Source organism: Chiloscyllium punctatum, chromosome 3, assembly GCF_047496795.1.
Source record: "Chiloscyllium punctatum isolate Juve2018m chromosome 3, sChiPun1.3, whole genome shotgun sequence".
NCBI classification, from domain to species: domain Eukaryota; kingdom Metazoa; phylum Chordata; class Chondrichthyes; order Orectolobiformes; family Hemiscylliidae; genus Chiloscyllium; species Chiloscyllium punctatum.
The window spans coordinates 98,055,455-98,068,475 of NC_092741.1; the positions used below are offsets into that span (position 1 = coordinate 98,055,455).

Genomic DNA, 13,021 nt, shown 5'->3' on the forward strand with positions numbered 1-13,021 from the left:
ATCAAAGACATCTTGGAAATGACTGCTAGACTATTCAGACTTCTTAGCATCATGGTAGCCTACAAACCCACCAACACACTGAAATAGCAGCTAATGAACCTGGAAGACCCTATACACATAACAAGCAAAACTAATGTCATTTACAAAATACCTTGCAAGAGCTGTAACAAACATTACATTGGACAAACAGGCAAAACACTAGCCACCAGGATACATGAACATCAACTAGCCACAAAAAGGCATGACCTACTCTCATATTATTCTTGCACACAGATGAGGAAGGATACCACATCCATCCCAGGATAAGCCAAACAGAAACACGTGCAAGAATTCCTAGAAGCATGCAACTCCAACTGGAACTCTATCAGCATACACACTGATTTGGATCCCATTTATCACCCCCTGAGAAAAAGAACAGGAAATGACATCACAGGACATGATGTTACCACAGGGAATGACATCACCAACTCAAGAAAACCTAAACACATTAATAAAAAGCGGGCCAAAACACCAGTGCTTCATCCCAAAGTTCACTGATGTTACCTAGTATGGGGATGAAATGTCCGAAAACAAACCTCCCAGCTCAGCGAGCAAACTTACATCCGTGAGGATTGGTACTTAGCTGGTTGGTAGGATGTGGGTATTTCATTGAGAGGCAGGATTCTGTTCTCACATGGCTGAGGAACGTAATGTTGGTACCTCTTCAACCATTCGGGCCCTTTCTGCCTTTCTTTATTTGATTCAACCAAATTCCAGAAAAAAGAGATCTGATTGGTTGAATGTGCATTCACTTTCATTTCAAGCCAAAATTTGTTTTTGTAAATGCACTACTATGGTTCTTGAGTTGTTCTCAAGTGGGAACAATTTCAACCAATTCACTCTGTCCAGATCCCTCATAATTTTGCAAACAGCTATCAAATCTTCTCTTTGGGTTCTCCTCATCAAGAAAAACAGTTCAAAATTCTCCCATCTGTCCTTATAGCTGAAGTGTCTTATCTCTGAAGTCATGCTGATAAACTTGCATGCTACCAGTGCATTCACATTCTACCTATAGTGGGTCACCCATAACTTAAATAATGTTCCATTTGAGGTCTAACCAGTATCCTATGTAAGTTAATCAAAATCTCCTCACTCTTGTACTCTAAATCTCTATCTATGAAGCCTAGAATGCTAGATGCATTATTGACAGCTCTCGCTACCTGTCCTGCCACCTTTAATGACTTGTATACCGCTGCATAATATGAGTGTAATTTTCAAACAAGATTCCTTTACCTAGATTCTTATTCACTGTCTATCTCTAGTATGATTTGGGGATGCTGGTGTTGGACTGGGGTGTACAAAGTTAAAAATCTCACAACGCCAGGTTATAGTCCAACAGGTTTATTTGGAAGTACTAGCTTTCAGAGCGCTGCTACCTCATTAGGTGATTGTTCCCTGATGAAGGAGCAGCAGTCCGAAAGCTAGTGCTTCCATATAAACCTGTTGGACTATAACCTGGTGTTGTGTGATTTTTATCTCTAGTATTTCTGTGTGTTTTCCATGAGTTGAAGGCACATTTAATTGAAATTGTGAGGTGGATGTAAGAATAACAAGTTGAAATATCTGCCAGAAACTGGTGACAACACTGGTTTGAAGAACTTATTTGATGGACATGGCTTGAATCTATGAGGCAGTTTAACTCAATAAAGCTTTTAAATAAAATAAAGCCATGGGTTGCCACCACAAAAGTATTTCTGAATGTAAGGATGCTAATTTGCCTGTCGTAACACCAAGAGGGTAGTCAGGTTGGTAAGTTAAACATGTTGGTCAATTTTTGGTATTGGGTGTTTTTTAGAGTGTGTTTAATGTTGCAACTTGGCATGCAATAGAAGAAGTGGTTGTAAAATCTCAGCCTGTCATCTGAAAAAATAGATCTGTGAGATCTTTATGTATTAAATCAGATAATTCTATGATACATTAGTTAATGGTAGCACAGGTTAACAAGATTTCTCGCTGCTCTTTGCAGGAAGAGGACGATGGTCTTGATGATGCTTTCTCAAGGTAAGGAATCCTAGAGTCCATTAATTTTCCCCTGGTCAAAAGATAATCCTATCCAAAATAAATCCCTTTATAAAAAATAATGTATTGCTGGGAGCTTATCTTTATCATGGTTAATTCTGCAGTGGTATGATCTGTATGTTCCTGTGTTGTGAAATATTTTGTCTCCTCTTTGTAGTTATGCATCTCTTTGCCAAAACAGGTATTTTACTGAACCTGATGCATCTGTCTCTGTTTCATACAAGCTTCATTTAATATCTTTTATCTAGATGTAATGGTTTGAGCGTTTGTCAGAAACATTTTGAAATTTATAAGAGAACAGGAAGCGTAATTTAGCCCATGGTGTGTAATTTTTATGAATTACAACTGTTCCAGTCTCCAGGTAACAGTGCTCAACGTTTAAGCTTAAGCAATTATTTTGGCAATGGAGAAAATTTTGAACAAAATAATCGCCATTTCCTAGCAACCACACTGCCGATCAGTGAACCCTTCTTAAATAATTAGAATGGTTTTGACTCTTGAATGGCAGATCAGTCCTTTTTCTCTGTTTCTATGAGAAGATATTATGGTTTCTATGAAATTATAGAATGTTTGCAGCTGAATTCACTTTATTTGCATTCCAGTTTTAGGAGCTGTTCTATAAATAGATCGAATCCAGCAGGTTCTGAAGGAAACTCAAAGCTACTTAATATACTATATTTTTTATGATATTCATATGTCTCTGAGAACTGCCTGTCATTCTATCTATGCAACTGTTTGAGACATATAATTTTATATTCTTTAAAATGTTTTCCTTCAATGTTGGAACATGTGTTTAAGTCCCCCTGTTCTTGATGGATATTTGCTGAGAGGTTTTTGATTGTGTTGCAAATTTTTCACTGTAATCTACCAAATGAAATTATTAACTGATTTGACAATTAACATTTATTCACTGTTGAGTTACTAAATACAAAATTCCTGATTAAGAAGAAAGTGTTAGAACATATTTGTTAAGTTTGCTCTATAAATTATTTTGGCAATATCGTAAATTGCCTCCACCCCAATTCTAGGAAGACTTCATCCTAAAATGATAATTTCATTTTGGGTTTTTAGATTGAGAATATTATTACAATGCCTTTAATACATTGATGTGAAATAGAGATTACTAATCCCAAATTGTTTTCCTGTCTAATGCTCCATTATGTTTGAATTTGCCTTTTTGTCAATTTTTACCACTGTACAGGATGTATTGACATAGGTTAACAAACACATGTGGTTAGCCTTAATACCTCCGTTAACTGACCATAACACAACTACTGTTCAGTTCTGGGGTTCATATTTCAGGAAGCAGATATTGTCTTTTGAGGAAGCTCAACATAAGAGTTACTGATATGATACCTGGATTCCAAGAACAAAGGTGATTAAACAAAGTAGGATTGCTTTCATTAGAATTTAGAAAAATGAGAGACGATTTGATCAAAGTTTTAAAGGTGTTAAGGGTTGGAATGTCTGGGTTCAGGGCAAGAGCCTAAAAATTAGAGGTATCACTTGGGACTGAAATTAGGAAATGCCTCCACCACAGAAAGGGTGGTGGAACATGGCAACTCATTTTTTTCAAATCACAATTGATGCCAGATCAATTCTTAATTTAAAAACAAAAGATTGATAGATTTTGCTAGTCAAAGAAATTAAGGCATATAAGACCAATGGAATTAGGTCGCAAATTAGCCACAATCTCATTAAGTGATATAACAGCCATGAGAGAGTTAAATGTAGTTCTGTTCCTACGCCTGAATGAAAGCATTGTATATTAGTATTCAACTCATGACTTAAGGGGGTCGGCTGAGTCTAAGACAATCTTATGTCCATGTGCACAGTTTACAGCAGGGCATATTGAATAATGATCAGAAACAAGAATTCCATCTTGGCCTCAATTCTTAAAAAAAAATATTAGTTAAGCAGAGCTGTTTCAGAGCATATAGGTAATCCATTCTGAAAGGTAACTGGGCTTACTGCAATTCCACATAATGGCTTTATTATAGATCATCTGGAGCTTTTTAAAATCTCTGTGCTGCACCCCAATATCCCATCTGACCAAAATCCAGCCCTGGCATGGAACAACTGTTTCAGCATAGACTTAACTGGGTGTCAAATGGAACAATCAAATAAAAGGAAGCTGGCAACTTCATACAGTTTTATATATCAGAACATTTTAATAATTTCCTGCTGGTTTCAAGATTGATTACAATTCTCTCTTGAATTGGTCTTGTGCTGATCAACATAAAATTACTTCTGGAGGTACACTATGATTTTAAAAAAGAAAGGAAGGCTTTAAAAATGAGTGCGGATTTGTTGCTTTTATCAGTAATCCACTATCTTGGGCATTATCTTGTTACATGGCTAGATTAGCATTGATGTCCTCTTTATGAAACAATTATGTTAATTGGGAATAACTATTTTAATTTGTCTGAAAATACAAATTCACTTTTGACTCTCTGCCACTTTCAGTAAAACGCCATGATATTATTATTAAGGAGTTAACATGAACTAGATTTTCAAGTTTGTTATTGGGGTCTCTGAAATGTTTCTATTAATTTAAATGTACAGCAATGGTATGCCAGTGACTTAAGAAATGTTCATTTTTTAATTGACTTTTGTTTTTCCTCATTCTTACCTCTTCAGGTAAGAAATTCTTTTGGGTGTCTGTCCTAAGTGAGTAATTTAATTTTCACTAAAATCTGTGGTGACCCCTTTCTATGCCTAGAGAAGACTGCTGTCCAATGCATGTGATTTGGAATTTGGAAAATGTTTCAGAAAATGCCATGAATGCAAGAGATTTGAACTGAGAGTGGAAATCTGAAATTAAATATCCAGACAACTTTCAGTTGTAATTAAAAATTTATTTAGCAAAAAGTAGCCAAGTCAAACATTAGGAGCTGCTAGAACTATTAAGTTGTATGAAGCATGACTTTTTTTTTCCAATTTTACAAGCAGCATTGTGGATGGAATTGAGCCAATCACAGGTATTTTTTTTTCGAAAATATGTTTGTTTATCTGTATCATTTTAAACTCTTTTGCATTCAGTGGTGATGAATTGAATCATTAATTGAAGCATCCTTAGAAACTAAACAAGCAAAGAATTGTAAAAAAAACTCAAATATCAGTGAATTCATTTATGTTTTCTGTAGATTAATGTAATAATTCTGATTCATAAACTTTTACCTGTCAAGTGCAAACTTGTAAATAAATTTGTAAGTTAACTCGCCATTTCCGAGTTGAATCACTAAATTCAAAATGCCATTGATCCTTTTTCATGACAGTAAAGAACACAGTTTCAAATTGCCATTTGATGTGTTTCACAGAATCAGAATAAGTTTATTCAGTCTATTGAGTCTGCCCTACCATTCAGTAAGACCGAGGCTGATCTGACCACCCTCGTCTCCATTTCCCTGCCTTTTCCAATAACCCTTCATCTTCTTGTTCATCAGTCTCAGCCTTGAATATACTTAATATCCTTGACTGCCTCTGTGGTAAAGGATTCTACAGAAAGATGAGGAGGAATTTCTTCTAAGTCTTAAATGTCTTGAGGGAGTAACTTAATTTTCAGTAAAATTTATGGTCATCCCTTCTATGCCTAGAGAAGACTTCGGTCCCCTTACTCTAAGTTTATGCCTTCTGGTCCTGGACTCTCCCACAAGTGGAGGCAACCTCTCTGCACCTATCATCTCAACTCCCCAAACAATCTTGTATGTTTCAACAAGATTGTCTATCATTTTTATGAATTCAAAAGATTACATGCACAATCTACTAAAACTCTCTGCATTACTGTCCCTCCATTCCCAGGATCAAACTAGCGAACCTCCTCTGGACACAACTAATGCCGTGATGCCTAAAGCATGGCACAGAGATCTTTCGACCTATTTGCAGATAGTCACTGTATTTATTCAGTGTTTATTTTTGTAGAGAAAACATTTGAGATGTAATCTGTAAATAGTGTAGCTGGAAAATCTAATTGTAGATAACACTGCCATTAAATATTCATTCAGAGAACACCACAGGCAATCCCCAACGTCAGCAAGTCCAGTAATTGAAGTGAATTTTTTAGGGAAGAATGTATCTCAACTTAATCCAGTTAAATTGACAGTTAGCAGTGTTTTAAACAAGTCTGCTTGTCATTTATACTGACCTGCATGTGTGACTTGATTTCTGGTAAGAGGGATTTCTTATTTAATACTGCATGTCATGAATTGAATATGTAACGTTTAATGTTCTTGCATTGAAAGACCGAGTTCAAGATGTTGGCGAAAGATATTAGTAATTCTATCAGTTTTGAAGCTCCACATTTGGGAGTTGTCACAAGAAGTGTGCACATGTTCTTTTGCAGATATTTGTGAAGCTGTTCCTATCGAACCCTTTTTAGATTAGATGAAAAGAGAAGCAGTTTTAGAATGAGTAAGTTAGTGTTCAGTATGTCAGCTGTATGATCTACCACACCTTTTCCACAACTTCTATTTTATTTCATTCGTTATTTTTGTGTCAGTATATGATGTGGCATCTGTGTATGATTGTTACTCAGTTTCTAAGGCCCAAGGTCTGGCTTTGAGCTAACAAATCAATAATTGGGATTTAGGCTCCTCAATGTGTTTTATCATTGGCAGTAAATTACTATACAGCAGATACATACTGGCATACTTACAGATTAAAAGTGCAAAACCTATGGCACTGTACTTGAATCAACATAGCATTCAAAACAAAGCAGAGGAGGTAGTAGTACAAATTGGGTAAGTATGATCTAGTCGCATTACCGATTAGTGGGTGTGGAATGACTTGTATTGGGACCTGAGTCTTGGAGGGCATGCAATATCCAGTAGGAGAAGAGGTTAGGAAATGGTAGAGGAGAAGCTTTTTTAAAAGGAAGATATTTGCCATGTTGAGATGGAGGACCTACATTATGGAAACCAGGATATTAGAGGTGAGGAATGGCAAATGTAAAAGGTCACTTGAGACTGTTGTATATAGGCCTGCTATTGGAAGCCATTTTATAGGACAGGGTATCAAGGAAGAAATAATGGGAGTTTGTGAAAAGGTTGCAGCAATTACCATGGGATATGCTAACCTGTATATAGACTGAAAAAATCAGATAGGAAAAGGTCTAGATGAGGAATTCATTTAATTTTTTTGGGACAATTTCTTAGAAATTGGTGCTATCACATTTCTACAACAATCGAAGCAGACTATACTCGACCTGGTTTTGACTAATGAGTTAGGATTAATTACTCACCTTATGGTGAAAGCCCTCCTCGGTAGCAGCAACCATAATATAATTGAATTTTACATAATGTTTGAGAAAGAGAAGTGTGGGTTTAAATTTAACAAGGGCAATTATGAAAACACTAACGCCGAGCTAGCAATAGTGAATGAGCAATTTATGATCAGGAGTACCTCAATAGAGATGTAGTGGTGCATGTTTTTAAGGGCATACTTCAGAAAACGCAGAATAGATGCATTCAAATAAATGCGTTCTGAGAATGGGCCTACTACCCATGGTTAGTGGAAAAAATATCAAAGACTGTAACAAAGCTTAAAGAAAAGACATAATGCAAAGATAGGTGACAGGTCAGTAGATTTGAGAAATATAAAAAAAAGCAAATGATTATTAAACAATAAGCTTCAAAAAATGGGAGAAAGTTAGTCAAAAATATAAAAACAGATTTTAAAAAAAGCTGCTTCAGATATTTTAAAGTGTTTGTATTTAAATTAATCTGGGGATTTAATCTGGATAATAAAATGATAGGCAATTGAAGAGAAATTTTGGATCAGCCTTCACTTGGGAGGTTACAAGAAACGTCTTAAAAAAACCTGTAAATTATGAATTGAAGAGGAAAAATTAACTCAAGATAAGACAAATTGCAATGACCAGGGAAGTAGTACTGAGTAAGTTGTTGAAGTTGCAAGTTGACAATTTCCTAAATTTGCAGGAATGACGGGTTTATGCCTGAAACATGAATTCCCCAGACACTCTTGATGTATTTCATCTTAGGTCTGAAACAAAGTAGTTAGTGAGATAGTTGATGTGTTGGTTTTAATTTTCCAAAACTCATTAGAGTCAGGGAATGTTCCTTTTTTAATTTGGAAAATAGCTCCTTTATGTAACCCCTTTATTCAAAAAAGGGTGGAAGGCTGAAAGTTGGAAATTACAATCCAGTAAACTTTGCCTTTTTCACATGGAAAATAGTAGAAGCCCTTATTAAAGATCTTGTAATAATATACTTGGGGAAATTCAAGGTAATCACACAAAGCCAAAAAGGTTTTATCAGAGGGAAATAATGTTTAACTAATTTATTGGAGTTCATTGAAGCTCTAGGTAAAGAGGAACCAGTGGATGTACTGTACTTAAATTTCCAGACACTCTTGGTGTCACATCAAAGGTATTGAACAAAAGAAATGCTTATGGTGTAAAGAATATTGGAATAGATAGAAGATTGGCAGAGAGAAGGAATAAATGAATCGTCTTCAGACTAGCAGGATGTTATGAATGGTGTATCACAGGAGTTGGCAATAGGAATTCAACTCGTTACAATTTATGTAAATAATTTGGATGAAAGGATCAAAAGTATGGTGGTTAACTTTTCAGATGACACCAAATTGGTAAGCAAAGATGTTGTGTAGAGGAGCTTACAGAGCAATATAGATAGATTAAGTGAATGGACAAAGATCTGGCAAATGGATTATAATGTGAGACAGTGTGAAATCATTCATTTTGGCAGAAAGAATAAAAAAGCATATGATCTAAATGATGAGAGGTTGCAGACCTCCTGAGATGCAGCAAGGTATGGGTGTCCTAGTGCATGAATCTCAGAAGGTTATTATGCAAGGTCAGTAAGTAATCAGAAAAGCAAATAGAACATTGTGTTTCATTGAGAGGAATTGAGTGCAAGACTAGGGAGGTTATGATTTAGTTATACAGTGACTGTGTCTGTAGTTTACCGTACTAGTCACTATTAACAAGGAAGAATATTAATATGATTGGAATATTTCACAGAAGGTTTCCTGGATCAATACTTGGAGTGAACGATTGCCTTATGAGAAAAGGCTCGGCATACTCAGCTATTATCTTCTACTATTTAGAAAAGTTGGAAATTAATTTATTGAAGCACATTACATCATGAGGGGACTTGATCAGGTGGAGTCAAAAGGATTTTTCGTCTTGTGGGAGAGCTGACTAAAAATATGGGGTCATCCATTTAAGACAGAAATTAGGAAAAATTTATCTCCAAGAGACCATTACTCAAAAGGTAGTAGTGCAGCATCTTTAAATATTTTTAAGACAGAGATGTATTGATCTTTGATTGTCAAGGGGGTGAAAGATTATCGGGATGTGCAGGAATGTAGAGTTGAAGTTAGGATCAGATCAGCCATTATCTCACTGAATGATGGAGCAGGTTCAAGGGGCTAAGTGGCCTACCCTTTTACCTTGTTCCTAAAGTAGCTTAGTCCTGTTTGGCAAATTTAATGACAAATATAAGTTAACGTAGATTTATACTGTTTTTTGATTCATTTGCGGAACATGAGAGTTACTGGCTAGCATTTATTGCCTATCCCTAAGTGTCCAGAGGACAGCTAAGAGGCAACTATATTACCATGGATTTGGAGTCATGTATCAACTAGAACCGGTAAGATTGGCTGATTTCCTTCCCTGATGTACGTTAATTAAACAGATGGGTTTTCACGACAATTTATAGTGGTTATATGGTTGCCATTTAAGCTAGATTTTTATTTTAGCCATTACATTTGTTGATCCTATAAATTTAATTTTGAAATCTGTCTGCATGTAAATGATGGAGGCATTCAGTGCCAAATATAGAATCTACTCATTTTTTTAATGTGGTTAGAGCTTTTGGTGCAAGGGCTGAGTTTCACCATAATGCCAGTTTACTGATCACTCCTGTTTTGACTGATCTATCCTTTGGAAATGATGCTGGACTATCAGTGAATTTACCCAAAAGTGAATTAATGTATTATAATTGGCAGGGAATTAAAATATGACAGACACTGCATTCGGTGTCGTTTGTGGTGTAATTAATTAGACACTCTAGTTAGTTTTTCAAAGACAGTCATTCTCTACCGTGGTTGCTCTGGAGGTTGCACATGTTGTCATGGATCTCTCAAGGCTGTTGTATGAGGGCTTCAAAGCCCTGGAACATCCTTGCAGCAATATCATGGAGCTGCACGTCACTGAACGTAAATAACGTAGTGTGACAAGAGTTAAAACACTCCAGAGTGAGAACATGGAAATGACTAGACAGATGAAGAAAACTGTCGAGAGGGTGGTGCTGGAAAAGCACAGCAGGTCAGGCAGCATCTGAGGAGCAGGAGTATCGATGTTTCAGGCAAAAGCCCTTCATCAGGAATGAGGTTGTGAATCGAGGGGGATGGGGGTGGAGCTGGGGGGGGGAAAGGTAGCTGTGTGCAATGAGTGAGAAAACTGATTGTTCCTTACTAATATGTCAGAGCGTATAAGAAATAAACTTTTGTAGAAGTGTAACCATAATCTGACTTAATGGAAGCCTACAGCAAACAAGCAAGATCATAAACTTTATCCCAAGTGTTTTTACACCTGGCCATAAGCTTTCATTACCCACCTATTGACACTGATGAAGCAGGTTAAAGACTCGGGGAGGGGTGCACAGAGAATATTCCCTCTATTCCCTTCCCAATCATATACAGATCAAGATGCCTTTTAAATGTTGCTATTGTATCTGCTTCCACCACCACCTCTGGTAGTGTATTCCAGGCTCTTACAACCTTCTGTGTAAAAGAACTTGCCCTAATCAGCTACTTTAAACTTCCCCCTTTACCTTAAACCGATGTCCCTAAATAATATAGTTGTTGTCCCTGGGCAATCTCAGAACTACCAACCTTCGGTTTAACGACTGAACATGTGGATTCAGTGAGCCACAGAGATTGACAAATGGTGGGTGGGTGAGATAACGACAAAATAAAGAGTACATCTTGTGAAAAGGAGTAATCTATAATTAACTCATTTGAGAATATAAAGCAATGTTATTCCATTGTTAATAACAAAGGGAAAATAGTCCAAGGATGGGTGTTATAAAAGGGATTCAGGACCCTGAAGCACGAATAGCAAGGTGTGCAGTGCTAGATACGCCAGAATGATTGTGTGTCTTGACAGCATGAATACACGAGGAAGATAGGTTTGCCAATGATAATGTAACTGCAAGTCAGAACATGGTATATCAATGATTACCATGTCTAGTAATATTTAATGTATGGTAATGTTACTTTGAAATCCAAACTTAAAGCAAGTTCTTGACTTTGGCTTTTCTTTGAACAGTCTTGAACTCAGACTCTCAAAGTGTCTTCAAATTACATGATAAAAGTGTGTGTTTTGCAGAATGGTGCAAGCTATAGCCAGGCTGGCAAGTCACAGGCACAGTTCAGGCAGTCTTTCAAAGCCATTTAAATGGTTGCACCCCAGCAAACTGGGCCAGGCCATTGCTGAGGTAAATGTTGCTTCAACACTATATGGGCGTTGAGACTAACCCGAAGATCTGAACCAAGAATCTCAGCTGGTAATGACAGTTCTGGTATGGTAGTATTTGTTCCTTTTTAGCAATGAAAAGACGCACAAACACATCATACATTTATTGTATGTATTTAAAGCATATCAAATTTCTAAAGACCAGAAGCATCTGACTAAAATCACCAAAGTATTATAATAATAGACATGCAATTGGGTCCCAGCTCATCTGCCTCTCACAGAGGATCCAATAATCACACTAGCTCTCTCTTTTCAGTCGTTGAATTATGATGCAGCAGTCTGCCTAGGCTGTTTTAAATTGAAAAGATTTTCTTTATTTGGCAGAATGTCCGGTTACTTGTATATGACGCATGCAATTGTCCTCAGGACCACTTCATGCGTCATCTCCACTCAAAAAGGCTCTCGCCCACTTCATCCTCCCAAACTAGTAAACAATCCCAGAATGTCCAATTACTTAGAACCAATGCCATCGACCTGGGAGTAAGCCCATCTGTTCCAGCTGATTTATAATGGGATATTGACTGAAACCCTTCATGTAGTTACCAGAATTCATTCCGGGATAACAACAGATGAAATCAGTGACCTGGAAATGGCAATAGGCAGGAACTGGCTACGAAGTTTAATTTGGCAGTCGGTGGTGTATAATTGACTTGTGGACTGTATTAATAACAACTGTAAAACACAACATTTTGTTGATGTAAATAGACAGTAAAGTTTTATGTCTCCACACTTGTTTGAATCCAAGAGCAACCTTAAACAGCTGCCCAGACATAATGGACAGATTTTCAGTTAGCATGGTTTGTCGAGTGAGATTCATTAAACCCAGTTTGATATGGATCAGAATGGCTCCTCTTAGGTAATCTTCTGCTATTCACCTCATTGATCATACAACCAGGCTCTTTGATACCCTTTCTGTGCAATCACATATCAAGAGGCACCAACATGCTTACCATTACCAGCAACATCTGGTGTTCATGCCACTTTAGTGGTGCCATTTTTAAATCTCAGCTGCACATCGAGATGTTGCAAGTCAGGACTGCCCCTCGCATCTAGCACAGAAAGAAAAGCTTGCTTTGCAGACAGGGACCTGGAGTTGTTCGTGGACAGGATAGTAGAAATGACAGCAATCTTTTGTTTTCCAGCTGACTACTGCAGGAAGGTATGGATATGATATCAATGACTGCAACCACCTCAGTGAGGCTGGTTGATGAATATTCTACACTAAGCATGGCTAAGAGCTACCATCTTCTGTCTGCTATTTCATTTGTTCCCCGTCATGTGCTCTCAACCTCACACGGGCTCTCTCCTCTCCTCACCACTCCACTCCACTCAGTCCAGGCCACCACTCTGCTGCACACACTAAGTATCCTGGACTATTGCATGCACCATCTCCGCTCAATGGCTCTCGCCCACCTCAGCCTCCCAAGCTACTAACCAATCCTT

At 37.2% G+C, this 13,021-nt stretch overlaps 1 protein-coding gene across 7 annotated transcripts in view; it reads left to right on the forward strand.

Moving 5' to 3' along the window:
* LOC140463359 (low density lipoprotein receptor adapter protein 1-like) overlaps window positions 1-13,021 on the forward strand; it is a 108,082-nt gene that overhangs the window by 81,781 nt on the left and 13,280 nt on the right. For 2 of the 7 annotated variants that reach the window (XR_011954665.1, XM_072557202.1), the window contains 2 exons: window positions 2,006-2,040; window positions 5,011-5,039. The exons of 1 other annotated variant lie outside the window; for it this stretch is intronic. Coding sequence is in view for 3 of the 6 variants with exons in the window: in XM_072557202.1 (XP_072413303.1) it covers window positions 2,006-2,040; window positions 5,011-5,039 (64 nt within the window). In the remaining 3 variants the exon portion in view is untranslated. Of the gene's footprint in view, window positions 1-2,005; window positions 5,040-13,021 lie in introns of all 7 variants that reach the window. 4 more of the 7 variants (XM_072557212.1, XM_072557235.1, XM_072557245.1 and 1 more) reach the window with 3 other exon arrangements.